This window comes from Musca domestica, unplaced genomic scaffold (genome assembly GCF_030504385.1).
Source record: "Musca domestica strain aabys unplaced genomic scaffold, Musca_domestica.polishedcontigs.V.1.1 20, whole genome shotgun sequence".
In the NCBI taxonomy this organism is placed as follows: domain Eukaryota; kingdom Metazoa; phylum Arthropoda; class Insecta; order Diptera; family Muscidae; genus Musca; species Musca domestica.
This window is the reverse complement of record NW_026712250.1, coordinates 12,765,650-12,793,571: the sequence shown is the minus strand read 5'-3', so window position 1 is coordinate 12,793,571 and position 27,922 is coordinate 12,765,650. Positions and strand designations below refer to the sequence as shown.

Below are 27,922 nucleotides of genomic sequence, written 5' to 3'. Positions count from 1 at the left end.
CTCGTCTTCGTAAAGCCCCCATAAAACGATACCTCCCTGTTTTCGGTATTTTGATGATTTTAGCGACATTATTCACCGGAATTGTTTGAAATTTGGTATTTGAAGTTCGTAATGGATACTACAGCCTATGACAGAAAATTGTCTGTGTCCCCATATAACGGTAACTCCATATATTCGGTATTTTGATGATTTTAGTTACATTATTCACCGATTTTTTTTCATTTGAATATTGTAACGGCTTATGACAAAGTACATCTATTAATAACTATTCTCCTTTAAAATTTTAATAAAATTTAATTAAATTAAAAAAATAAAATATGAGTAGTTATACATTTTCGAAAACAGCTGTCCCAACAATGCTGCCTAGTAAATTTGCATGGATTGCTTTAATTGGCGCCCATATTAATAACTCGATTTCCATAACCCTGCCATTGTTTGTAAATCGATCTTCACAACCCTAATTTGCCTTGACGTTTTTTGTTTTTCTGGCAGAGTTTTGTGAAAAGTTTCGTAGCTAACAAATAAAGGAAATCGAATAGAAAAAGTTAACAAAAACAATATACAAATATTATTTACTACCCATTGTATACAATCAGTACACCTAAAAGCAAAAAGTATTGTCAATTTGATATCTAAATAACTTGCGCTAAAGTGTGTCAGTGGATCAAAGCTGAAATAGAAAAGCGAGTCTTGGCAAACAACAAAACAACCAAGCAAGCAGGCAGGCAACCAAGCAAGCAAAGCAAAACTAGAACAAACAAAATGGATATTATGGATATACAAGCTGTAGAATCTAAGTTAAGTGACGTCACTGTTACACCAATACCACGCTCTCAGGTTCAAAATTTCTACAACTATCAACAGCAACGTGAGCAGCGCGAACAACAGCCTCAGATACAAATATCCGCCATACATCATACACCCCGCGATCGACATCACAGTGATAGGACCTCATCATCTTCAAGCCGTGATTTGTATACATCAAAGCGGGACAGGGACTATCATCAGCAGTTGAGTAATGTGGCGGCAGGTGCTGATGATTTACAAGTAGGTTTTGTTTTGCAGCGCTATCCGCACAATGCTTTCATCAAAAAACATCCGGGTAAAGGTGATAATACATAAGCAGCTTGGCATCATACCGTGGTATATTAATGTTCAATTATAAGGGGAAAAAGACGGCAGCAAGGCCTATATAAGGTTGGCCAAGAAGACTACTTTTTACCATAAACTTAGTAGTTTTTACATTATTGTGATTTGATTCTCTTTAAATGTGAAATCACAATTGTCTTTTGGGCTTTCTGGCCGACCTTATATAGGCCTTGGACGGCTGGATTCCAGTGGGGCTCTGACATCCCTTTACGATATGTTACCCACCATGTCATGCCATGATGTAAAGCTGTTTATGCATCATCACCTTAATGTTTTCGCCTTGAAAATACGATGAGCGATTTGTTATCGTATAGAAAATATTATTCGGATAATGTTTTCCTGCAGAAATTGTTATCTGGTTAATGTTCGGTAATTTCGTCAGAACGAGTTTTTATATCTTTACTTAAAAAAATATATATCCTTCATTTCAAAATCTATTTTAACGCTTACTATTATTAATTTTTCTTGCATTTTTCCAGCGGCGCTTGGCTAGCGGCGGAAATACTAGTGCAGCTGTGGCAGCGGCCGCCTTACAGTACACCCAACAATTGCAGGCCCAATTGGCTTTGCTGCAGCAGCAGGCAAATACCACTGCCTCGCCATCAATAACATTGACACCAGCAGCCCCATCACGATCCTCGTCGTCACATTCAAACAATCACAACCTAAGTCATCATCAGCAACAACAACATCATCATCACAGTAATGCCAACACTAACCAAAATAGTACCAATCTTAGTATTAGATCAAATAACTCCCAGCAACAGGTGCAACAACAGCAGCAGCAGCAACATACCCAATCGCAACTTAAATATCCCCAATCCTCGTCACCAGCTGAACTTTTAGCCGTTCAGGCTTCCCTAAACCTCAGTTCATCGAATAGCAGCAGCAGTAGCGGCAATGGCCTAACAAAATATGCTCAACTCTTGGCAGTTATTGAAGAAATGGGTCGTGACATAAGACCCACATATACCGGCTCCAGAACATCAACGGAACGTCTTAAACGTGGCATTGTACATGCTCGTATTTTGGTGCGAGAATGTTTAATGGAAACCGAACGTTCGGCACGTCAATGAGATTTACTTTCGCCAGCTGAGCTGAAACAACACCAAGAAACAAGTGAGCAAATGGAGGAGAGCGATTTCAAGACGAAGACGACGACAACAGCAAGTAACAGCAGCAGCATCTCATTACAAAGTACTACTGATAGTTGTTTTAAGCAATAGCCTTTATAAATAACTTTTATAACAAATTTTGAATTTATTTAAATTTTTTTCCCGTACACGTTTTTTTTTGTATTTCATCTCTTGCTCATAAGTTAGTTTTAGTTTAGAATTTAGTCATTTAGCTAAACGAAAATTATATTCCAAATACCAATACATTTGTCCTGAAGAATAATTTTGTTCACATATATATTGTTAGAAAAAAATCTGAGATCATGACCAAAGCATTATTCCATTGAATCGAAGATTTCTTTAACGAATCTAATGTATGGTTTTGGAAAATTTTCAAGACGTTTTTGTTTTAATTTTTTTTGCAGATTTCATTTATGATAATTATTTTAGATTAGTTCTTCCTTCCGCTTATAGTGGATGGATGTTTTTTTGCTTTATTAAATTATATTTTATCACCTAATTTTTTTGTTCTTTTTTTTCTTTTATTGAAATTCATATAAAGTAATTGAAACAATTCTGCCCATTGGGATAAAATTCGTACACATTTCCCTGTGGGGAAAATATTACTAAAAGGAAAAAAGTATTCGGATAAAGTTACCTACAAGAAACGCTTTATGTAAAAACAGATAAAAATGACATTTTGTATAGGAAACCATCCGGATATTTTCTTTTGAAAAACATAAGGTTTCCTATCGGATAATATTATCCGAATTAAGTTTTCTATGGAAAATAACATCCGGCTAAGGTTTCTAAAAGGAAAACATTATTGGTCTGTTCCAGAAGTGCGAAAATGTAAACTTTTTTTTTACTAGGATAGCCGATTTTCCCTTTATGATACCGAACAAAAATTAACAAGTAAAAAAACTTCAAGTTCGGCCGGGCCGAATTTTGAACATCCTCCACCATATGCGACGAATTTGGCAGTTCTCAAAAACAATAAAATCCGTTAAAAATGCTCTTAAAATCTTCAAATGCGAAACTTGAAAAAATAAAAATCGGTGACAATTTGCACAGAAAATTTTCTGTCATAGGCTGTAGTATCCATTACGATCTTCAAATACCAAATTTGAAACAATTCCGGTGAATAATGTCGCTAATATCAACAAAATACCGAATATCATGAGGTACCATTATATGGGGGCTATACGAATACGTGGACCTGCACATAAAATTTGCTGTCATAGGCTGTAGCATCCATTACGAACTTCAAATACCAAATTTGAAACAATTCCGCTGGATAATGTCACTAAAATCATCAAAATACCGAATATCGGGAGGTATCGTTATTTGGGGACGTAGACCTGCACAGACAATTTTCGGTGATAGGATGTAGTATCCATTTCAAACTTTAAATACTAAATTTAAAAACAATTTCGGTGAATAATGTAGCTAAAATCATCAAAAGACCGGATATCGGGAGGTACCGTTATATGGGAGCTATACGAAGACGAGGACCTGCACGGACAGTTTTCTGTCTTAGGCTGTAGCGTCTATTACGAACTTCAAATACCAAATTTGAAACAATTCTGGTGACTAATGTCGCAAAAATCAGCAAAATACCGAATATCGGGAGGTTGCGTTATATGGGAGCTATACCAAAACGTAGACCTACATGGCCCTCTTTCAATACCAAAAGTCCTGCAGACATAATATACATTGGGGTAAAATTCTATCAATCTACTTCATTTCGTTCGGAAGCTAGAGTGATTTCCATAGACGGATAGACGGACGGAAATCGCTAAATCGCCATAGAATTTTATGTTGATTAAGAATATATGGGGTCTAAAATGTATATTTCGAGGTGTTACAAACGGAATAACAAACTTAATATACCCTCCATACTATGGTGGAGGGTATAAAAATAGTAGATCGTTGCAGATTCTGGAACGGAGCATATCCTTTGGAAAAAATCTTCCATTCGATTTATTAATCTAAAATTAGCATTCAAAAGTGAGTTTTGAATGAATTTTCTTCAATATCGAATGCAAGAATTCGGCCCCTGGTAACCATTTTGACGGGTTATGTTTGGTATAATGTTCTCCACATAAGGTTTCCTGTGGGAAAAAATTATCCCTAGGAGGCTTTTTATAAAAAAAATTATCCGGAAAAAAGATTTCCTATAGGAAAACAATGTCCACATAATGTTAGCCTTATGAAAACTTTATCCGAATAACGTTTATCACCGCAAAAGACCTGTGTTACACAATTTTATCGAAAAAAATCATGGACAGAATTTGTTTCGACCTAACAAATCCAAAAAGAATCTGTATACACCTCTTTAAAATGCTAGTTTATAGAGTAAAAGAAAAATAGTTATAGACTTGAAGATACCTCAAACAAGAGCCTTTAATACATATATGTTAATATACAATTAAATTAAATAGAAAAAATCATACAATGCCTAAGTGTAAAACAAATCTGCAACACAGAGTTATTAAAAGATTGGAACTGAAGGTTATTTTTTTTTTTGGAAAAAAGAAGCTGCAAAAAATTATTTTTTGCGGGTGGATGATTATTCTTGAAGTCCATAATCGAAAACAATAATTTTCAAAATCCAATTAAATCAGAAATTAGAAATATAAAACAACAATTAATGACCAAAAAATATTTGCCAGTACCACTCATGTATTTATACCCTACACCACAAGGTGGTCAGGGTATTATGTCTTTGTGCATTTGTTTGTAACAGGCAGAAGGAAACGAGATAGACCCATAGTTCCTTTTGATGATCTGCATAGAATCACATTCTGAGTCGATTTATGCATGTCCGTCCGTCCGTCTGTCCGTCCGTCCGTCTGTCCATGTATTTTTGTAAACAAAGTACAGGTCGCATTTATTGCCCGATCCAGATGAAATTTTGCACAGATCATTTGTTTGGCCCAAGGACGAACCCTATTGAAATTGGAGATAATCGGTCAAAATTTAGATATAGCTCCCATATATATCTTCGTCCGAATTGCCTTTTATTGTGCACCAAACGTGTAATATCAGCCCGAATAGTATGGAATTTTGCATATACACCCAAATTAGGCCTGAAAATATGTATGCCGAATTTGATCGAAATCGGTTCAAATATAGCTATACCTCCCCTATATATTGTTCATCCGATTTGTTATTTTTGTCCACCGCAGCCGTAATATGCACTCGGCAACAACAATATTTTGGGAAATATATCAAATACAGCTCAGAAACACATTTGCTAAATTTTATCGAGATCGGTTCAGATTTGGATATAGCTCCCATATATAACTTCGTCCGATTTACCTTTTATTGTGCACCAAACGTCTAATATTTGTCCAAATGGGATGGAATTTGGCACTTACGACCGAATTGAGTCTAGAAGCTAGTATGTCAAATTTGGTGAAGATCGGTTCAGATATAGCTATAGCCTCCATATATATTATTCATCCGATTTGTTATATTTGTTACCCACAACCGTAATATGCACTCCGTAACAACGATATTCAGGGAAATATATCAAATACAGCTCAGAAATATCTTTGTCAAATTTTATCGAGATCGGTTCAGATTTGGATATAGCTCCCATATATATCTTTAACCGATTTCAAATTAATTTTGCACCAAATGGGCAATACAATTCCGAATTTAAAAGATACAAATGCTTCGGCAAATTTAGTCCTTTGAACTTTATATCATAGCGTGTATGATTGAATTCTCCCATAAAAACTTTTAATTGTTATGTGGAGCTCTACTAAATTAGCAAAGTGGTGTAGGGTATCATAAAGACTTTCTTTACTGGTTTTCACCAATCATTGTTTCCCGTTTGCCGTTGTGGTTTTTATGAAAGTATACGATTTTTGAGCAAACCAATAATAATCATGAGGAATTTTCCGAAACAAAACAGGAGAACACCATAAAAATAATTTATTGAGTAATAATATATTTCTTATTAAATATATGTATTTATTGTATACCAAGCGATTAATAGTAATAAAATAAAACAAAAAATAAATAAAGAAATTAAATTCCAAATATAGGGGTATTGAATACTTTTGGAATAAGGAGGTGGCTTTATTTAATTCTCATGGGATACATCACATAGTATAAGGTAAGTGTATTAGGTCTTTGTGCATATATTTGTGACATGGAGAAGGAAGCGAGATAAACCCATAGCTACTTTTGAGGATCTTCATAGAATCACTTTCTGAGTGGATTTATACATGTCAGTCCGTCCGTCCGTCTGTCTATGTATTCTTGTGAACAAAATGCAGCTCACATTTATTATCCAATTGAGATGAAATTTTCCAAAAAATATTTGTTTGGCCCAAGGACGAACCCTATTGAAATTGGTGATAATCGAATCAGATTTAGAAATAGCACCCATACATATCTTCAAGCGATTTCGGGTTAATTGTGCACCAAATGACCTGAATTTTGGTACATCTCACCGAATTCAGTCTAGAAGCAAGTACATCAAATTTGATGAAAATCGATTCAGATATAGCTATAGCTTCCATCTATATGATTCATCCGATTTGGGGTTTTAAGCCCTTCACATGCGTAATTTGCACTCGATAAGAATGATATTCGGTACCGGATATCTTATAGAGCTCGGAAATACCTCTGCCAAATTTTATCAAGATCGGTTCAGATTTAGAAATAGCACCCATACATATCTTTAAGCGATTTCGGGTTAATTGTGCACCAAATGGCCAATATCAGACCAAATGACCTGAATTTTGGCATATCCCATCGAATTCAGTCTAGAAGCAAGTACATCAAATTTGATGCAAATCGATTCAGATATAGCTATAGCTCCCATGTATATGTTTCATCCGATTCGGGGTTTTAAGTCCCTCACATTCGTAATATGCACTCCACAAGGATGATATTTGGTATCAGATATCAGATACAGCCCTGCAATACCTCTGCCAAATTTTATCAAGATCGATTCAGATTTCGATATAGCTCCCATATATATCTTCAACCGATTTCGGGTTAATTGTGCACCAAATGGCCAGTATAAGTCCAAATGATCTGAATCTTTGTACATCTCACCGAGTTCAGTCTAGAAGCAAGCACATCAAATGTGGTGAAAATCGGTTCAGATATAGCCATAGTTTGTTGCGGCAGCTCTACTAAATATGCATAGTGGTGTAGGGTATCATATAGTCGGCCCCGTCCGACTTTTGACTTTTCCTTGCTGGTTTGTTTTGTTTTTCTTTAAGTATGTACCCCAGACCAAGCTTATTAGTTTTATAAAATATGCTTTAATTTTTTATTAGTTATTTGTTGTTTTATTTGTTTACAATTTATAAACATAAATACACATTTAACATTTTTGACTGGCACAACACTTGGGATAGGGCTTTGATGGATCTTGGGGTATATATTTACAGGGCTTCAGCGAATCTATTTTGGGACAGCTGAAATTAAAAACAAAAATAAAAAAATTTGTCAAAATTTACATATTTTTTAGTCATTTAAAATGTTAGTAAACAATGGTGCCAAGTATAAGTTAATCTGTGGCCATACAGCTTTATTTGGCTTTTTGACTAAAAGCATGTTCACATATACAAAATTCAATGGATTTCAACCTGTTTGCTGTATATTTTTAAATTAAAACAAGTAAAAAAACTGTAAGTTCGACCGGGCCGAACTTTAAATACCCTTCATCATTTGGAGCGAATTTGACAATTTTCAAAAAAAAAAAAAAAAAAATAAAATAAATAAATAAATAATAAACAAAATAAAAAAAATCCGTTAAAAATTCTGTTAAAATCTTAAAAATACCGAATGTTGCAGTTATATTAGGGTCTATATGACGACGTGGACCTGCATAAGCAACTTTTGCCATAAGCCATTACAATATTCAAGTGGAAAACTTGAAAAAATCAGTGAATAATGCCGCTGAAATTATCAAAATTTCGAATATCGGCAATTTTCTGTTATAGGCTGTAGTTTCCATTACGAACTTCAAATACCAAATTTGAGACCATTCCGGTGTATAATCTTGCTTAAATCACCAAAATACCGAATATCGGGAGGTACCGTTGTATGAGGGCTATACGAAGACGTAACATGCAGAGATAATTTTCTGTCATAGGCTGTGGTATCCATTACGAACTTCAAATACCAAATTTGAAATAAATCCTGGTGAATAACGTGTCTAAAATCATCAAAATACCGAATATTCGGAGGTACCTTTATATTGGGGCTATAGGAAGATGTGGATCTGCACAGACAATTTTCTGTTATAGGCTGTAATTTCTATTACGAACTTCAAACACCAAATTTGAAACAATTCCTGTAAATAATGTCGCTTAAATCATCAAAATACCGAATATCGGGTGCTACCATTATATGGGGTTTATACCAAAACGTGGAGCTGTCATAGGATGTAGTATTCATTTAGAACTTCAAATACCAAATTTGAAACAATTCCTGTGAATAATGTCGATAAAGTCTCCAAAATACCGAAAATAGGGAGGTACAATTATATGGAGGATATACCTAAACGTGGACATGCACAGACAATTTTCTGTCATAGGTAGAAGTACCGAAAAAGAATTTCAAATGCCAAATTTGAAACAAATCCGGTGAGTAATGCCGCTAAAATTGTCAAAATACCGAATATCTGGAGGTATCGATATATGAGGGCTATACGAAGACGTGGATCTGCACAGACAATTTTCTGTTATAGACTGTAGTTTCTATTACGAACTTTAAATACCAAATTTGAAACAATTCCGGTAAATAATGTCGCTAAAATCAGAGGTACAGTCATATGGGGGCTATAACTAAACGTCGACCTATATAGCCCATTTTCAAAACCAAAAGTCCTGCAGACATAATGTATATTTTAGTAAAATTTTATCAACCTACTTCATTTCATTCGGAAGCTAGAGTGATTTCCACAGACGGACGGACATCGCTAAATCGGCATAGAATTTTATGCTGATCAAGAATATGTACTTATACTCTGTGGGGACTAAAATGTATATTTCGAGGTGCTACAAACAGAATGACAACCTTCATATACCATGGCAGAAGAATACAGGTAGATGCATCAACGCTCGTGGCAGCATTGAAATGTCAAATTATTTATATGTTTTTTAAAATATAATAGATTTTTGCATGTTTTCTGATACTACGTCAGTCGGAGGCTATTATAATTCTCGTTTTCAACAATTTTTACAAATTTAAATAATTTTTCATTCAACATTTTCAATTCCGAAATTGGTTTGACAGTTCATTGTCCCAGCATCTATGTCGACGCGTCTACCTATATTCTTCTACCATGTCATATACCCTCCATACTATGCTGGAGGGTATACAAATTGTAAGCATTTAACATTTGGGGATGAAACATTCATTTTCCTGATGTATGTGTAATAAGGTGCATGTAAACTTAATATAATTTCACATATTTTCCATGGTAGAAGAATACAGTTAGTCGCATCGACACAGCTGCAGGGACAATGAACTGTCAAACCGATTTTGAAATTGAAAATGTTGAATGAAAAATTATTGAAATTTGTAAAACTTGTTGAAAACCGCGAATTATAATAACCTCCGAATGACGTCGTATAAGAAAACATATAAAAATCTACTTATATTTCAAAAAACATTTAAAATTCTTTGACATATCAATGTTCCCACGCGTTGATGCGTCTACCTGTATTCTTCTGCCGTGCTGGTATTGACCAATCATAGTAAATTTTCCTATCTGAAATATGCATTTTCCTCATGCATGTGTTACGAGGTGCATGTAAACGTAATATAATTTCCCATATTTACCCTGTTTGTATGACACCATTTTTGCCAAAGCATTCATATTGTTCACACTTTCCCGGTGGCTGGTATTTTTCACCCTGTTCCAAAGTTTTGCCATTGATGGTGCACTTGTCAGCAGCTGTCAAAGAAGGAGTAATAAATTCACATTATTTTAAAATTGTTTTTTTTTTTTTGAAAAAAATTGGATTTTATAAAAAAACACATTTAAAGAGTTTACTTACCTTGCGCCACAACAACAAAGCTCAGCACACAAATTGCAATTAAAACAATAAATTTCATGGCTGACATTTTTTTCTGTGTTTATTATTTGGGAATTCTTTACGTCTTGTTGTCCAAATATCAACTGATTAGATTTTGTTTTTCGTATTCCAACCATGTTCACAATTTCTCCGAATGACTGCGGAATAAAACAATCGCCAAGAATTAAAATAAATTTCTTAATTACTGCAGCTGTACGGAGAAGCGGATGGTATTGTTGGTACATCGTTCGGTTGGCAAGACTTGGAGAAAAAATTGGCAAAAAATTCTATTAAGTATTATAAAAACAACAGTAAGGGGGATCAAAGGTGAGAATACATAAAATGCGTTTTTGAATGGCTTAAGTCACATAGGGCCAACATCGAACTAAGTCAACCTAAGTCAACCTTAAACTCCTCGGCAGGCTTTTTCGTAGATGAACAAAGGAATTTTAGGTTGACGTAGTTCGATTTTGGTCCTAGGCTCCTTTGTTCATTTCCGAAGAAGCCAGCCGATGACTTAAGCCAGCCATATAAGCTCTTTATGTATCCTTACTTTTAAGCCAGTCAAAGAAGCGTTTTATGTATTCTCACCTAACGTACTACATTTTTAAGTCGTTGTATTAGCTCAATCTTCATCGTCTCAATGCTTGTCTTATATTCCGGCTATTTCTTTCATTGTGTAATTGTGTCAATTTTTATTTTTAAGAAACCGCTTGATAGCAAAGGTCATCTGTTGACTCACACATATTTATATATATATATGTGTGTGTAGTTTATCAGGAGATTTTCGAATAAAATTAAGATTTGTTTAACAGATTTTTTAAATCCAATGTGTGACACATATAAATTAGATGTTCAAGTTGTTGCGCTGTTGCAATTTACGTAGTTGACTTATGTAAAAAGCAATTTTTTACGGCCTAATATAAAATTTAATTTAGGGTGGAAATACATAAAACGCATATTTGGCTGGCTTACGTCATCGGCTGACTTCTTCGTAGATGAACAAAGGAGTTTTAGGTTGACTTAGTTCGATTTTGGTCCTAGGCTCCTTTGTTCATTTTCGAAGAAGCCAGCAGATGACTTAAGCCAGCAAGATAAGCACTGCATGTATTCCCACCTTTACTTGTTTTCGTCTGCGGAATACAAAAATTAATTTTATTAAGATTAATGTTTTCAAAAAAAAGGTAAAACACATCAATGAATTCCATAGTCTTTATCCCTAATATTTGACAGTTGAAAAAGCAGGCGAGTCAGAAATACATAAAAAGTTTTTTTTGACAGGCTTAAGTCATCGGCTGTTTTTTCGTAGATAAACAAAGGAGTTTAAGGTTGACTTAGTTCGATTTTGGGCCTAGGCTTCTTTGTTCCTTTCCAAAGAAGCCAGCCGCTGACTTTAGGCGGTCAAAAAAGCTTTTTATGTATTCTCACCTTTAAGGCAGTCAGAAAAAGACTTTTATGCATTCTTGCCTTAAAGGTTTTTGTACATAAGCATTTGTCATTATGGCACGACTTATTTTTTGACACGGTAAAAGAGTATGTCTGCATCGCATTCGAATTCTGGCGCCGTAATAATATGCCATGTATCACCATAAGGAGGAGAGTACATAGAAGGCTTTTTTGGCTGGCTTAAGTCATCGGCTGGCTTCTTCGTAAAAGAACCAAGGAGTTTTAGCTTGACTTAGTTCATTTTCGGCCCGTAATTTATACTCTCTTTTATTCTTTTACGAAAAAGTCAAATGTAAAAGTCAAAAATGTTGGGATACGGGTCAATCGGCAAGCTACAGGTTTCGGACAATTTGGACGGTTTGAAATGACTCGTAGGATGAGCTAGTATAAATGATGGACCAAAATCAAACTAAGTCAACCTAAAACTCATTTGTTCTTTCACAAAGGGGCCAGCCAATGGCTTAAGCCAGTCAAAAAAAAACCTTTTATGTACTCTCACCTTAATGCACATGACAATTTTAATTTAAATTCAGTGGGTTAAACCATTTATATGTAAACGTACTGTTATAAGCCTTGTTCACTCTAAATATGCTTTCATAAAACCCGTTATTTAGAATTCTGAAGGTGGGAATACATAAAACGCTTATTTGGCTGGCTTAAGTCATCAGCTGGCTTTCTCGTAGAGGAACAAAGGAGTTTTAGGTTGACTTAGATCGATTTTGGCCTTAGGCTACTTTGTTGCCCTACAAAGAAGCCAGCCGATGATTTAAGGGCTAAGTACATAAGAAGCTTGAAGTCATGGCTAGGCATATTTTGTGACATTTCACAAAGGGATTACAGAGCCGCACTAAAATCCTGCCGTCGTTTTCCATTATAATTTGACATTAATATGTCTAGCCATGACTTCAAGCTTTTTATATACTTGCGACCGAGACAGAATAGGCGCTTCAGGATGATGCTTGCAAAGTTAAAACAATTTTTTTTTGAAAAAATAATTTGAATATCTAAACCTTATGTTGGAATTAAAATATTTAAACTGGGGAAATAAAGGATATAAAAATATATAAATAAATCAAGAAGGAAGCAAAGCCTGCTAGCAAGAGTTAATTCTGTTTTGGGAGTAAGGCTGGAAATACATAAAGAGCATATTTGGCTGGCTTAAGTCATCGGCTGACTTCTTCGTAGATGAACAAAGGAGTTTTAGGTTGACTTAGTTCGATTTTGGCCCTAGGCTCCTTTGTTCATTTCCGAAGAAGCCAGCCGATGACTTAAGCCAGCCAGATAAGCCCTTTATGTATTCCCACCTTAAAGTGCCTGGAATAAGAATTATTTTTATGAATTAAGGTGAAAATACATAAAACGCTATTTTGAGTGACTTAAGTCATCGGCTGGCTTCTTCGTAGAGGAACAAAGGAGTTTTAGGTTGACTTTTTTGGCCCTACGCTCCTTTGTTCTTTTCCGAGGAAGCCAGCCGATGACTTAAGCCGGTCAAAAAGCCTTTTATGTACTCTCGCCTTAATTCCCTTGAATATACGTCAAATGAATGATGAATCTACGTAAAACAAGTAATTTAGACTCGTCGCATTGAAGCAAAGCTAGACAAGACTCTTTTTTGAATATTTTGCAAGCCTCAATAACGCTTTAAGCGTGGATTTTTAAAGAAGCTAAAATATTGGACATAAATATAAATTATTTCAAACTTGTCAAAGATCTAAATATATTAATTGGTTTCGTACCAATTGTTGTTGCATCCCCAAAACTCTTGGCCAATAGAATTACCAATGTTGGCTTAAAATAAAAAACAGTTTACAATCTAAACTGGATCTGAAAGCATCCCTCATTCATTAGAAACAACATTTTTTTTTTTTGGCGAAATGAAAACGAAAGTTTTTATTTTTATATTGGTTCCGTCGTTTCTTACTTTCACCAGGGGTAGGTGGGCAAAGATGCTAATTAAAATAGACGTCTAAAAACAATATCTTGTCATAAATTAATTAAAAAACATGTTTTCAGTTTTCTCAGCCATCGATGAGATTTGCATTGCCTATGACGACCAAGTTCTACGGAGAGGAGAAACTTATCAGCCGGCAAGCAGGTGTGAACTTTTGGAGTGTACCGAACGTGGAATGACGAAAAAGAGGTACGTTTATCCAGTCAATCGGAAGCTAATAATATAGCATTCTTTCTTTTTTTCTTTAGTTGTCCCATACCATTCGGCCATAATTCTTGTGTTTTTATGCATGCCGATTTCGCAAAACCCTTTCCCGACTGCTGTTTACGCATTGAATGTCCCAAAGATAAACCACCACGCACCACAAATAAATTATATAATTTATTGAAAATTTCATGAAATTTTTGCCAAAACATTTGAAAACAAAGCTTTCATTGTGTTTCATTATGAAATTTTAATGATCTCGATTTGTGGAATAGCTACAGAGTCTTTATCTCGAATTAAAAGTAATTTTTTGTGACAATCAGCTGATGTTTGTTTACATATAAACACACACGTGTGACGCTGTTATTGTTTGTATGGTAAATTACGTGCTAAAACCTGGTTTAAAGTTTAGTGTAAATGCGGTGACTATTCTAAGATAAATTCGAAGATAAAAAAAAAAATGAAAGGTGAGAGTACATAAAAAGCTTTTCTGACTGGCTTAAGTCATCGGCTGGCCTTTTTGTAGAGGAAAAAATGAGTTTAAGGTTGACTTAGTTCGATTTTGCTCTAACGCTCCTTTGTCCTTTTCCAAAGAAGCCAGCCGATGACTTAAGCCAGTCAAAGAAGCGTTTTATGTATTCTCACCTTAAAAGTATCAATCTATAAAGGTGAGAATATATAAAACGCTTTTCTGACTGGCTTAAGTCATTGGCTGACTTCTATGTAAAAGCACAAAAGAGCTTTAGGTTGACTTAGTTCAATTTCGTGCCATAATTTATACTTGTTTACCCTACTCTCCTTTTTCTTTCATGAAAAAGCCAACCGATTACTTAAGGCAGCCAAAAAAGGGTTTTATGTATTCTCTCCTTAAGTCTTCAGTGTTTTCGGCAGCACTGATGTCATGGTTTTGCAAAGAATGGGGGACGATATGTCACTTTAATTTTCCATGTGTATTTGCGAGTGTATGTCAAAATTGCCATTATAATAAATGATAATAATTTGTAGATGCATTTTTACGGCAAATTTATTTTATATATTTTCACCCAACAAACAAACAACATTTTTTATTAAATTATATGTTTCACATGAAAATAGGGCTCGCTATGATCGAAAAAGTACATGTACCATGGTAGAAGAATACAGGTAGTCTCGCATTGACACAGCTGATGGGACAATGAACTGTCAAACCAATTTCGGAATAGAAATTTTTGAATGAAATATTATTCAAATTGGTAAAAATTGTTGATAAATGCGTATTATAATAATCTCCGAATGATGTCGTATAAGAAAGCGTATAAATATCTACTTTATTAAAAAATACATTTAAATTATTTGACATAACAATGTTCCCAAGCGTTGATGCATCTACCTGTATTCTTCTACCATGTGTGTAGGCCTATACGTCATATTAAATTCAAGGAATTTCAGATTTGAATATGTAAATTGTAGCAGATTTTCGATAAAGAGAAATTTACATTTTGTCTTAAAGAGAGAAATTTCTGAAACTCTTGTGGTGTCGCTCTTAAATCACTTTTCTGTTACTGATAAGCTATGCCAATAGATGTCAATTGAATACTAAAGCGAATTGGCATTTCCAAGTATGTTTTGAATTTCTTGGGAAGCAATAAATATTTCAACTGATAAGACATCGAAAAGAATTTTGTAAATAAGCCTAGACTTTATTTAGCCTAGTAGCCTCCCGCAGCATTTAGTTGGTTTACAGAGACGCTCTTAAAAACAACAATGAAGTTCCTTGCAATTTTTGTTATTTTTATGGCAGTGTTTACATTGGCCTTGGGTAAGCTTTAGCAATTATTTGACAAGCAAATGTAATAAACTTCCGAATTTTTAGGCGAAAGAACATGTACCATTGATGGCAGGACCATAAAGGCCGGTCAAAGTCTTCAGCCAGCCGGACAATGCAGTCTATACAAATGTACCGATGAGGGACTTTTCAGCATTACCAAGTGAGTATTTTAATAGGGGAAAAGTGTTGGCGATCACTAAAGGTGTAAGGGTGTAAATACATAAAGCGCATATCGGCTGGCTTTTTCGTAGGGGAGCAAAGGAGTATTAGGTTGACTTAGTTCGATTTTGGCCCTAGGCTCCTTTCTTATTTTCCGAAGAAGCCAGCCGATGACTTATGCCAGCCAGATAAGCGCTTTATGTATTTCCACCCAAATATACGCTTTATGTATTGCCATCCAGATAAGCGCTTTATGTATTTCCACCTTAAGTGCATGAGAAGTTTGAAGTCATGGCTAGGCATATTTTGTGACAGGGATTACAAAGCCGCACTAAAATCCTGCCGTCGTTTTCCATTATTAATTGACATGCCTAGCCATGACTTCAAGCTTTTTATGTACTTGCACCTTAAGGCGACCGAGACAGAATAGGCGCTCCAGGATGATGCTTGCTAAATTAAAAAACGTTTTTGAAAAAATAAATATCTAAATCTTAGGCTGGAAATACATAAAGAGCATATTTGGATGGCTTAAGTCATCGGCTGGCTTCTTCGTAGATGAATAATGCTAGGAACACAATTGGAGCGAACGACGAATTTTTTCGCGGCGTATGTTCGTCGTCAAAAATAAAACACATATGTGTATATGGAAGGTAGATAAGGGGTTAGAATTGGCAACGAACAAGAACACACGTGTCCCGCTTCAAAGTTTTATTTTATTAAAGTTTTCAATTTAATTGAAAAGAAATTTTCACCGGTGGTGCTTCCTGGTAATTTTTACGCCATTTTTTTTATGGCTGTAAGTAATCTTCAGGAATCCAGAATGAAAGAAACAATCAATGGTGACAACGACCTGTTAGGCGCTTGCAACGCAAGGAAACGGCGTGCTTTTGATGACGAGGAGGTTGATGTGACTTCCTATGACGTTAACAACCAAAACCGCTTCTCAATTTTGAGTAAAATTAAATTTGTCGATACATCTAGCCAAGGTAATTATAACAATTTGAGTGACAGTAAGCCAGTTGCCAACAGCCGTAAGGAACGGCCCGCCAAGAAAAGTCCCAACAATGCGGAACCAAAAAATAAGTTTTGTCCACCCATCTTCATTTATGATCAAGATATAAACTTGTTGGCAAAGCAACTGGAAGAGAGAGTGCCTGCCGGCTCTTTCATAATAAAAAATGTGAACAAACATAAAAGTAAACTGTACTTTAACGACGCTTCGCTACATAGCGAAATGATGGCGATTCTTAGAGAAAATAAAGTAAAATCATACTCTTTTACCCCTACTGAACTAAAACAAATTTCCTTGGTGCTGCGTGGTTTGCATTGTGGTTCCTCCGTCATTGAGGTTAAGGACATTTTGGATTCTGAGGTGCCGGGCATTGTAGCCAATGTCTCGAAGTTGGTGACAAAACACTCAAAACAAAACAACTATGACACCGGGCTTTTTTTAGTTACGCTACACCCAAGCAAAACCAAAAACGATATTGTTCACATCAATAGAATTTTACATCAAACCGTCTATTGGGAAGTTCCCAAAAACAAGGAAAAGGTCATTCAGTGCAGGCGCTGCCAACACTGGGGGCACATTGCCAAAAATTGTAATTACCCGTTTAAATGCGTTAAGTGCAGCGACAGTCATGAGCCAGGTGCTTGCTCATTAAAAGAAGCCGAATCCAATGTCCCTGTGTGTTCAAATTGCGGTGAAGCCGGTCATCCTGCCAGCTGGAGGGGTTGTTCCTCATATAAAAAATATATGGAAAATAGAAGAAATCTATTGAGAAAATCCAGAGAGCAGAGAGAGGTAGCGGCCCAGCAAGTTAAGAAGTCGATTTCTGCAATGATTGTTCCTGGTAAGTCCTTTTCTGGTTGTTTTTCTTCACCACCAACTTCCCAATCAAATGCATTGATTGACGAGTTTTTAAAATTGTCAAAATATTTTATGGAGCCCGAAGTTCTGACCTTAGAACAAGAAATCGAGAGATTCTTGAACGAATACCGACATATGCCAAAAAGTGAAGCTAAGGCTGAGTTTCTTCGTATTTTAAACAAAGTTAAAAATGGTCTATAAGGCTCTTAATATTATGACTTTTAACGTGCGCTCGCTCGTAGACAAGATGCGGCAAATTGAATTACAAAACATGTTATTTTATAATAAAATTGATGTTTGCCTCCTACAAGAGCTTCATCTGAAGAACAAACGGCGAATTTACATTAAAGGATACAAACTAATCTCTGACGATAGCCCTCTGGGTGTAGCAATCTTAATTAAGGACAACACTTTTTTCAAACGAGTAGCATTGGAGGATGTGCGGTTTCACACAATTTTTCTCGAAATAATTCTTAAACATGGCGGTGTTGCGAAAAGGTATATGATTGGATCTTTATACATCCCTTCAAATTTCCCCAGATTGGACATAATTTCAGGTCTTGATAAAATTTTCAGCCTTGCTAATAATTATGATGGTATGATTGTTGGAGGTGATTTAAACTCCAAAAACCCTTATTGGGGAGATCGTATCCAAAACCCGAATGGAGTTTCTCTTTGGAATTGGCTTCAGGACAACGTAAGTGACGTACACAGAATCTGTGATGTGAATCCCTCATTCCCAAATGGGAGCTCATACCTTGATCACTTCCTAATTAGCAGGCATCTTATCTCCTTTAACCCGCCTAATTACGAAATTTCATCTTTAGCTTCGTTTTCAGATCACTACCCACTAAAGTTACAATTGCGATTAGCTGACTTTGAATTCAATGTAATACCATCTAATTCATTCCAATCGTTTAAGAATACCAATTGGTCACAGTTTAAAAGAGATCTTGATGCAGCCTCATCAGACCTTTTGCCACCTATCAACAGGAATCTGAGCAACCCCGAAATTGATAATATCGTGGACAAATTTTCTCAAACCCTAGCAAACATGGCTGATAGACATTCCACCAAAGTCGAACTAAAAAATGGCAACTGGCCTCTGCCAGAAAACATTAAACAATTTCTAAGCCAAAAGCATAGGTGGCAGAAACAATTAAAGAGAATTTATCATCGGAATGGCAATCGAACTTCTCCGGAATATAATATTCTTTCAAAGCAGATCTCCTTGCTAAAAATAATTATCAATGACTTAATCAGATTGGAGCAAGCTAAAAGGTTTGGGAAGTTCCTGCAACAAATTACCCCCGGTCCAACGGCTTTCAAGCAGATTAACAGAGTCATCGGTAAGAGACAATCATTACATAGCCACTGTATTACATATAATAACATATCGGCTACAATTGATGAAGATAAATGTACCCTATTTCACAATTATTATGGATCAGTTTTCAGCGAGCAAGCCCCAGATAGCCCCGTGGAAAACATAGATTCCCGGATTGGTCGTTGTTTGGAAAACCTTCCTCGTCAAATTTATACCTTTAATGATGATTTCACATCCCTCGATAATGAAGACCTTTACCACTTCACAAATTCGGAGTCTGTTAAAAGCATAATCGCCGCTTCTAAAAACAAGAAATCCTGCAGCATTGATAACATCTCGAACTACATACTGAAAAAGATCCCTGAGTCGGCCATAAAACTCTTAGTCATTGTCTTCAACAACTGTCTTAATAATGGGCACTTCCCCCCATCGTGGAAGATGTCAAAGATAATTCCCATTAAAAAAAAGAACTCCTCAGAAAATGTGGCTGATTTCAGACCTATTTCACTGCTCTCTAATATCGGAAAACTTTTTGAAGCTGTGTTAAAATCAAAAATCGAAAATGATTTTGTTATAAATCCTCTTTCATACTACCAGTTTGGATTCAGGCCTGGAAATTCGACGCAACATGCACTTCTTAAACTACACTCGGATATTGTCTACAACCTAAGATTGCAGAATTCAACAGTCGCAGTATCATTAGACATTCAGAAAGCCTTCGATTCGACCTGGCATAAAGGTATTATTTACAAGCTAATTGAACTTAATGTTGATCCATTCCTCATTAAGTTGTTACATAACTACTTTCAGGACCGCAAATTTTGTGTCCAAATTCAAAATGCCATTTCGGATTTTGGAGAAGTAAGAAGCGGAGTCCCGCAAGGGAGCGTCCTAGCGCCCCTCTTATTCAATTTATATCTATATGATTTCCCACACCGTCACTTAAACTCGCAAGCTATCCTGTATGCAGATGATTGTCTTATCTATTCGCACAACCAATTTCCAGACGAAGCTCGTAACGCAGTTGCCACACATCTCAATATCATTAACAACTTTTACAAAAAATGGGGCATTAAAATAAACCCCACAAAATCTGAAGCTATTTGCATTCGCAATGCGAGTGGCAAATGTCATAGACTGGTGGTGCCGCAAAGTAAAAACCTCTCTCTTCCGCTTGATGGTATCCAAATTCCATTCAAAACATCATTAAAATATCTAGGTGTAACCTTTAGTTATCTATTTCGATTTAATCAGCATGGTCGGCTTATCACCACCAAAGCAAAAAAGGTTGCTGGAATGTATGCTGGTATCCTCAAGAGTAAATATCTGCCATCACAGACAAAACTTCTAATTTATAAGGTAGCGATTCGACCTCTGCTCATCTACGCTTTCCCTATTTGGTTCTCCATTTCTCCTGTGGTGGCCAACAACATGGAAATATTCGAGAGAAATGTCTTACGCAAATGTTTGAACAAAAACTTCCAATGCCCCTCGAAACGTTACTCGAACGAATTCATTTACACCAACGCCTCCATCAAACCTCTCTGTCACTATGCGATGCAACAACACCTAAAATTCGTCGAAAGACTGGAGCATCACGAAAATCCATTAATGAACGAAATCTTTGAAGCAAACCACAATACATCATGGACTTCGTCTACATACCTATCGTCAGTAGGAATACTTCACGAAGATCTTAATAACGTCAATCTAACCTCACCTCCTCAATTCTATATCAAGGCTGTGCCTTGTTCGCATCGAGGATAAAATCTTACGTCTCCAGTATTATATGTTTTTAATGTTTTTTGTATATACGCTTATAATACAATTATATGAACGCTATAATTTCGTAATCTCAATTATAAAGATTATTATCTGTTTATACCTGTATATGTACATGCTGTAATTGTACTTTCGATTTCCATTGTTATAAAAAAAACGATTATTGTTAATTGTTAATTTCATGTTTTTATTGTTACAGGAAATTTATTGTTATCCTGTTTTCTGTTAGGTTGTTTTTCTTAATATTGTTAATATCAGACCAAGCTCTGTACAACACCGTAAATGTCGTGAGCAAACATTGTTTTTATAATGTCACTATATTACATTAAATGTATTTTATAAGAACTATTATTTCGTATCGAATTGAAGATGTCAACACTGTTAGAGTTTACTAGTTCAATACGTTTACAGAACTAAAATCAACATATGTTATTGTTTGTTACTAAATATAAAATTGTAATATCTGATAAAAAGAAGTCTCAAATAAAGAAAATTGAAATTGAATTGTGTATATGGAAGTGCACACAATCACGGCACCGGCGAAAATTTCGTCGGTCGCCGCGAACTCAATTAGCTTTATTTCTATTTCATACGCCGGCGACCGGCGAACAAAACAGTACAAGGTGGCCATACTTGTACGAATTTTATGTGTTTTAGTAAATAAAGTTACTTTTTACTTTAAAATTTGTTATGGTCACTCTACTATCTGTTACTCGTATAAAAAAAACATAATTAATTTGTTTATTTATTTGTGTACTTGCGCCTGAGTGAAGATGGATATCAGTGAATTTATAATAGAGAAGATGGACATAAGTGAAATTATAATAGAGAACGTAAAGAATTATGTGTTCTTGTATAATTCATTGTAGTCAACAAATGAGCAAAAAGTAAACAACTTCATCAGCTGTTTTATAATTTCGTCGGTATTGTGTTCCATACGACGAATTTTCGCGGCTTATTTTGTCGCCGCGTAGGGCGAAATTCGTCGTTCGCTCCAATTGTGTTCCTAGCATAAAGGAGGTTTAGGTTGACTTAGTTCGATTTTGACCCTAGGCTCCTTTGTTCATTTCCGAAGAAGCCAGCCGATGACTTAAGCCATCCAAATATGTTCTTTATGTATTTCCAGCCTATGTTGAAATTTAAATATTTAAACTGGGGAAATAAAGGATATCAAGATATAAATAAATCAAGAAGGAAGCAAAGCCTGCCATCAAGCTTTCATTCTGTGTTGGTAGTAAAGTGCCTGGAATAAGAATTATTTTTATGAATTAAGGTGAAAATACATAAAACGCTTTTTTGAGTGACTTAAGTCATCGGCTGGCTTCTTCGTAGAGGAACAAAGGAGTTTTAGGTTGATTTTTTTTTGGCCCTACGCTCCTTTGTTCTTTTCCGAGGAAGCCAGCCGATGACTTAAGCCTGTCAAAAAGCCTTTTATGTACTCTCACCTTAATTCCCTTGAATATACGTCAAATAAATGATGAATCTACGTAAAACAAGTCATTTAGGCTCGTCGCTTTGAAGCAGAGTTAGACTAGACGTTTTTTGGAATATTTTGCAAGCCTCAATGACGCTTTAAGCGTGGATTTTTAAAGGTGCTAAAATATTGGACATAAATATAAATTATTTCAAACTTGTCAAAGATCTAAATATATTAATTTGTTTCGTACCAATTGTTGTTGCATCCCCAAAACTCTTGGCCAATAGAATTGCCAATGTTGGTTTAAAATACGAAACAGTTTACAATCTAAACTGGATCTGAAAGCATCCCTCATTCATTAGACACAACATTTTTTTTTTTGGCGAAATGAAAACGAAAGTTTTTATTTTTATATTGCTTCCGTCGTTTCTTACTTTCACCGGGGGTAGGTGGGCAAAGATGCTAATTAAAAGACGTCTAAAAACAATATCTTGTCATAAAATAATAGCATAACATGTTTTCAGTTTTCTCAGCCATCGATGAGATTTGCATTGCCTATGACGACCAAGTTCTACGGAGAGGAGAAACTTATCAGCCGGCAAGCAGGTGTGAACTTTTGGAGTGTACCGAACGTGGAATGGCGAAAAAGAGGTAGATTTACCCAGCCACTCGGAAGCTAATAATATAGCATTCTTTCTTTTTTTTAGTTGTCCCATACCATTCGGCCATAATTCTTGTGTCTTTATGCGTGCCGATTTCACAAAACCCTTTCCCGACTGCTGTTTACGCATTGAGTGTCCCAAAGATAAACCACCACGGTTTATAAGCAGACATAAATTATATGATTTATTGAAAATTTCATGAAATTTTTGCCAAAACATTTGAAAACAAAGCTTTTATTGTGTTTTATTATGAAATTTTAATGATCTCGATTTGGGGAATAGGTACAGAGTCTTTATCTCGAATTAAAGGTAATTTTTTGTGACAATCAGCTGATGTTTGTTTACATATACACACACACGTGTGACGCTGTTATTGTTTATGTTTGCATCATGGTATAACAATATAGAAAGTCGCATCGACACAGCTGCTGGGACAATGAACTGTCAAACCAATTTTGGAATTGAAAATGTTGAATGAAAAAATATTAAAATTTGTAAAAAAAAAATTGAAAACGCGAATTATAATAACTTCCGAATGACGTCGTATAAGAAACCATATAAAAATCGACTTATATTTGAAAAAAAAAACATTTAAAATTTTTTGACATATCAAAGTTCCCAAGCGTTGATGCGTCTACCTGTATTTTTCTACCATGGTTTGTATGGCGCCCTAAAACTTGGTTTAAAGTTTAGTGTAAATGTGGTGACTATTCTAAGATAAATTCGAAGAGCAAAAAAAAAAATGAAAGGTGAGAGTACATAAAAAGCTTTTCTGACTGGCTTAAGTCATCGGCTGGCCTCTTTGTAGAAGAAAAAATGAGTTTTAGGTTGACTTAGTTGAATTTTGATCTAACGCTCCTTTGTTCTTATCCAAAGAAACCAGTCGATGACTCAAGCCAGTTAAAGAAGCGTTTTATGTATTTTCACCTTAAAAGTATCAATCTATTAAGGTGAGAATATATAAAACTTTTTTTTGAATGGCTTAAGTCATTGGCTGACTTCTACGTCAAAAGTAGAAAAGAGCTTTAGGTTGACTTAGGTCAATTTCGGGCCATAATTTGTACTTGTTAACCCTACTTTCCTTTGTTATTTTATGAAGAAGCCACCGATGATTTAAGCCAGCCAAAAAAGTGTTTTTTGTATTCTCTCCTTAAGTCTTTTCGTTTTCGGCAGCACTGAAGTCATAGATTTGCAAAGAATGGGGGACGATATGTCACTTTAATTTTCCATGTGTATGTCAAAATTGCCATTTTACATATGACTCATAATTCTTGCTATCACACACTTACATATGGTATTTTTATTTCCTTTTGTTACATTGTGATTATATTGTATGTTATAATAAATGATAATAATTTGTTGATGCATTTTTACGGCAAATTTAATTTTATATATTTTCAGACAATAAACAAACAACACTTTTGATCAAATTATATGTTTCACATGAAAATAGGGCTCGCTGTGATCGAAAAGGTACACATGTACCAAAACAGTTTTGTAATTGAAATTTTTCAATGAAATATTCATGGTATAATTAAGAAGGTAAAGTTAATTCAAAAAAGCATTTCCATCCCTGCATTTTCTGTAATTTACCTTGTCACCTTTCACAACATAAAAACAGGTTCCCATCTCTGATTTGTGTATGTACAATGGATTTATAAATAAAAATTTTGACAATGAGATGTTGTCAAATGAATAATTTTTGAAAAAATTGTAAACACTTGATTGCATGACTTTACATCCTTAATTCTACCATGGGAATATTATTCAAATTTGTAAAAACATTTAAATAAAATAAAAAAGTTTAAGAAATAAATTTTATGTCATACCAATCTCCGATTGACGTCGTATAGGAAAACATATACAAATCTACTTATTTCCGAATAACATTTAAAATTATTTTGACATATCAATTTTCCCAGGCGTAGATGCATCTACATGTATTCTTCTACCATGATATGACTTTATTCATGTATTTCACAACTGAAATGTCGTCCATGTATTACACGGTATGTGCAACTTTTACATATGGAAAATTTGACACTACGCGTGTAAAACACTTAAGGTGGGAATACATAAAGCGTTTATATGGCTGGCTTCTTCGGAAATGGACAAAGGAGCCTAGGGCCAAAATCGGACTAAGTCAACCAAAAATTCCTTTGTTCATCAGCGAAGAAGCCAGCCGATGACTGAAGCCAGTCAAAAAAAAAAACGTTTTATGTATTCTGTATATGCCTAAACGTCATATTAAATTCAAAGAGTTTCAGATTTGAATGTGTAAATTGTAGTAGATTTTCGATGAAGAGAAATTTATATTTTGTCATAAAGAGAGAAATTTCTGAAACTCTTGTGATGTCGCTCTTAAATCAGTTTTCTGTTGCTGATAAGCTATGCCAATAGATTTCAATCGAATACTAAAGCGAATTGGCATTTCCAAGTATGTTTTGAATTTCTTGGGAAGCAATAAATATTTCAACTGATAAGACATCGAAAAGAATTTTTTAAATAAGCCTAGACTTTATTTAGCTCATTAGCCTGCCGCAGCATTTAGTTGGTTTACAGAGACGCTCTCAAAAACAACAATAAAAATGAAGTTCCTCGCAATTTTTGTTATTTTTATGGTAGTGTTTACACTGGCCTTGGGTAAGCTTTAGCAATTATTTGAGAAGAACTTGTAATAAACTTTCGAATTTTTAGGCGAAAGGACATGTACCATTGATGGCAGGACCATAAAGGCCGGTCAAAGTCATCAGCCAGCCGGACAATGCAGTATATACAAATGTACCGATGAGGGTCTTTTCAGCATTACCAAGTGAGTATTTGAATTGGGGAAAGTGTTGGCGATCACGAAATGTGTAAGGGTGGAAATACATAAAGCGCATATTTGGCTGGCATTTTCGTAGGGGAGCAAAGGTGTTTTAGGTTGACTTAGTTCGATTTTGGCCCTAGGCTGCTTTGTTCATTTTCGAAGAAGTCAGCCGGTGACTTAAGCCAACCAGATAAGCGCTTTATGTGTTCCCACCTTAAGTGCATAAGTAGCTTGAAGTCATGGCTAGCCATATTTTGTGACATTTCATAAAGGGATTACAAAGCCGCACTAAAATCCTAACGCCGTTTTCCATTATAAATTGACATTAATATGCTTTGCCATGGCTTCAAGCTTTTTATGCACCTTGCACCTTAGGGCGACCGAGACAGAATAGGCGCTTCATGATGATGCTTGCTAAATTAAAAAAATGTTTGTGAAGAAATACTTTGAATATCTAAATCTTATATTGGAATTTAAAATATTTAAATTGGGGAAATAAAGGATATAAAAATATAAATAAATCAAGAAGGAAACAACGCCTATCAGCAAGCTTTCATTCTGTCTGGTAGTAAAGTTCATGGAATAAATATTTTTTTTTTTGAATAAGGGTGAAAAAACATAAAACGCTTCTTTGAGCGACTTAAGTCATCGGCTGGCTTCTTCGTATAGAAACAAAAGAAAGAGTTTTAGGTTGACTTAGATCGATTTTGGCCCTAATCTCCTTTGTTCTTTCCCGAAGAAGCCAGCCAATGACTTAAGCCAGCTAGATAAGCGCTTTATGTATTCCCACCTTAAGTGGCTTCTTCGTAGAGGAACAAATCAGTTTTAGGTTGACTTAGATCGATTTTGGCCCTACGCTCCTTTGTTTTTTCCGAAGAAGCCAGCCGATGACTTAAGCCTGTCAAAAAAGCGTTTTATGTATACTCACCTTAACAAATTTATGCTTCCGTTTCAGCTGTCCTCCCGTGCCCACCTTCACTGGCAAAGGCAAATTTATTGACAAGGATGTGAAAAAACCCTTCCCCGATTGCTGCGCCCGTGTGATCCAATAAAAATTAACGGATGTTGAAAAATTGTAAAAATCTCAATATTTTGCCCTTTTCCAGAACCTGCAGGAATCTACTAGTTTTGCAATTTTTTCGATGTCATAAAGGTCAACATTACCAATTTTCTCCACTAATAAATAAACAAACGTTGTTTTTTTTTATAAAAAAAAAACAACAACAATAATGGGATTAAGCCTGATTATTTTGTAACAACAAAGAATCGGTTATCGTAATACAAATTACTACTTTCTTGCAGTTCTGGAAAAAAAATATGAATAAATAAATAAAAAATATATTTTTTTTTTGAAAATAGTTTTTTTTATATTTAATCTCTCAATTTAATATTCAGGGTTTTGAAAAAAAATATATTTTTTTCTTTGAAAAAATACAGGGTACAATTATTTTAAGGTAATCTCATTTCAATGGTAGATTTATGAAGGTAAGTCACGCAATCATATCTTTACATTTTTTTTCAATTAACTCATTAGAAAACATTTCCATTACATTTTCACAAATCAGAGATAGGAAACTGTATTCTTCAAAGTGAAATTTGACAGGGTAAATGGATATGATTGTTATACCCTACCCTGATTTATACCCTACACCATTTGTTTGTACAATGGAGAAGGAATCGTGATAGACCCATAGTTAAGGTGGGAATACATAAAGCGCTTTTCCGGCTGGCTTCTTCGGAAATGAACAAAGGAGCCTAGGGCCAAAATCGAACTAGTTCAACCTAAAACTCCTTTGTTTATCTACGAAGAAGCCAGCCGATGACTTAAGCCAGCCAAATATGCGCTTTATGTATTTCCAGCCTTAGATCTTCACATTTTATATTTTTTATTGGAAAAATATTTTTTAAAAACCCACATTCTATTGATTTTTAAAAAATGTTAATTATTTGAAAAAATATTTCATAAAAGTCCGCGATTGGTTGGTTATTTGAATAAAACATTCCCCATCTGAACATGGTTTGTGTTATTTTTTCAGAGAGTGAAAAATATGGCCCCTCTTTTGTCATCAAAGAAATATATGGAAAATATAAAATGTAAAAATAAATGTCTCCTCATCTGAACATTGTTTGTGTTTTTCTTCAAAGAGTGAGATATATGGGCCCATCT

At 35.1% G+C, this 27,922-nt stretch overlaps 3 protein-coding genes and 2 long non-coding RNA genes across 7 annotated transcripts; 4 read left to right on the top strand and 1 right to left on the bottom strand.

Annotated features, from left to right (window-relative positions):
- The first annotated feature begins 433 nt into the window (after window positions 1-433).
- LOC101893620 (putative uncharacterized protein DDB_G0271606) lies at window positions 434-2,784 on the top strand. The gene is made up of 2 exons (XM_005175228.4): window positions 434-1,047; window positions 1,629-2,784. Exons 1-2 carry the CDS (start codon window positions 763-765, stop codon window positions 2,223-2,225), a joined length of 882 nt encoding a protein of 293 aa, XP_005175285.2. The 5' UTR covers window positions 434-762; the 3' UTR covers window positions 2,226-2,784.
- A 4,765-nt stretch (window positions 2,785-7,549) lies between these two features.
- Window positions 7,550-10,523, bottom strand: LOC101893459 (venom peptide Pc). The gene is made up of 3 exons (XM_059122455.1): window positions 10,304-10,523; window positions 10,086-10,200; window positions 7,550-7,711 (listed from the first exon to the last, which is right to left on the bottom strand). Exons 1-3 carry the CDS (start codon window positions 10,368-10,370, stop codon window positions 7,618-7,620), a joined length of 276 nt encoding a protein of 91 aa, XP_058978438.1. The 5' UTR covers window positions 10,371-10,523; the 3' UTR covers window positions 7,550-7,617.
- Window positions 10,524-13,398: 2,875 nt separating this feature from the next.
- LOC131802335 (uncharacterized) lies at window positions 13,399-14,060 on the top strand. The gene is made up of 3 exons (XR_009342162.1): window positions 13,399-13,699; window positions 13,781-13,907; window positions 13,967-14,060. It is a non-coding gene; the product is annotated as an uncharacterized LOC131802335 (long non-coding RNA).
- Window positions 14,061-15,581: 1,521 nt separating this feature from the next.
- On the top strand, window positions 15,582-27,103 carry LOC105261613 (venom peptide Pc-like). Of its 2 annotated transcripts, none has more exons than XM_059122456.1 (3): window positions 15,582-15,720; window positions 15,775-15,889; window positions 26,711-27,103. In XM_059122456.1, the coding sequence occupies exons 1-3, from the start codon at window positions 15,666-15,668 to the stop codon at window positions 26,805-26,807; spliced, it is 267 nt and encodes an 88-aa protein (XP_058978439.1). In that variant the 5' UTR covers window positions 15,582-15,665; the 3' UTR covers window positions 26,808-27,103. The 2 variants fall into 2 exon arrangements, with proteins under 2 accessions (XP_058978439.1, XP_011291145.2); XM_011292843.3 differs by lacking the exons at window positions 15,582-15,720; window positions 15,775-15,889 and adding exons at window positions 25,445-25,589; window positions 25,644-25,758.
- Window positions 22,423-23,075, top strand: LOC105261616 (uncharacterized). 2 transcript variants are annotated; one of them, XR_009342161.1, is made up of 3 exons: window positions 22,423-22,733; window positions 22,809-22,935; window positions 22,992-23,075. It is a non-coding gene; the product is annotated as an uncharacterized LOC105261616 (long non-coding RNA). The 2 variants fall into 2 exon arrangements; XR_009342160.1 differs by having other exon boundaries at window positions 22,509-22,729.
- Window positions 27,104-27,922: the final 819 nt, after the last annotated feature.

What these genes read in the sequence shown, in the direction of transcription:
- LOC101893620 (XM_005175228.4), top strand. Translation starts at nt 763, where the DNA reads ATGGATATTATGGATATACAAGCTGTAGAATCTAAGTTAAGTGACGTC. An exon ending in CAGGTGCTGATGATTTACAA is followed by an intron (nt 1,048 to 1,628) that starts GTAGGTTTTGTT and finishes GCATTTTTCCAG; the next exon opens with CGGCGCTTGGCTAGCGGCGG.
- LOC101893459 (XM_059122455.1), bottom strand. Translation starts at nt 10,370, where the DNA reads ATGTCAGCCATGAAATTTATTGTTTTAATTGCAATTTGTGTGCTGAGC. An exon ending in CTTTGTTGTTGTGGCGCAAG is followed by an intron (nt 10,201 to 10,303) that starts GTAAGTAAACTC and finishes CTTCTTTGACAG; the next exon opens with CTGCTGACAAGTGCACCATC. An exon ending in AATGGTGTCATACAAACAGG is followed by an intron (nt 7,712 to 10,085) that starts GTAAATATGGGA and finishes TTTTAATTTCAG; the next exon opens with CTGTCCCAAAATAGATTCGC.
- LOC105261613 (XM_059122456.1), top strand. Translation starts at nt 15,666, where the DNA reads ATGAAGTTCCTTGCAATTTTTGTTATTTTTATGGCAGTGTTTACATTG. An exon ending in AGTGTTTACATTGGCCTTGG is followed by an intron (nt 15,721 to 15,774) that starts GTAAGCTTTAGC and finishes CCGAATTTTTAG; the next exon opens with GCGAAAGAACATGTACCATT. An exon ending in GGACTTTTCAGCATTACCAA is followed by an intron (nt 15,890 to 26,710) that starts GTGAGTATTTTA and finishes CTTCCGTTTCAG; the next exon opens with CTGTCCTCCCGTGCCCACCT.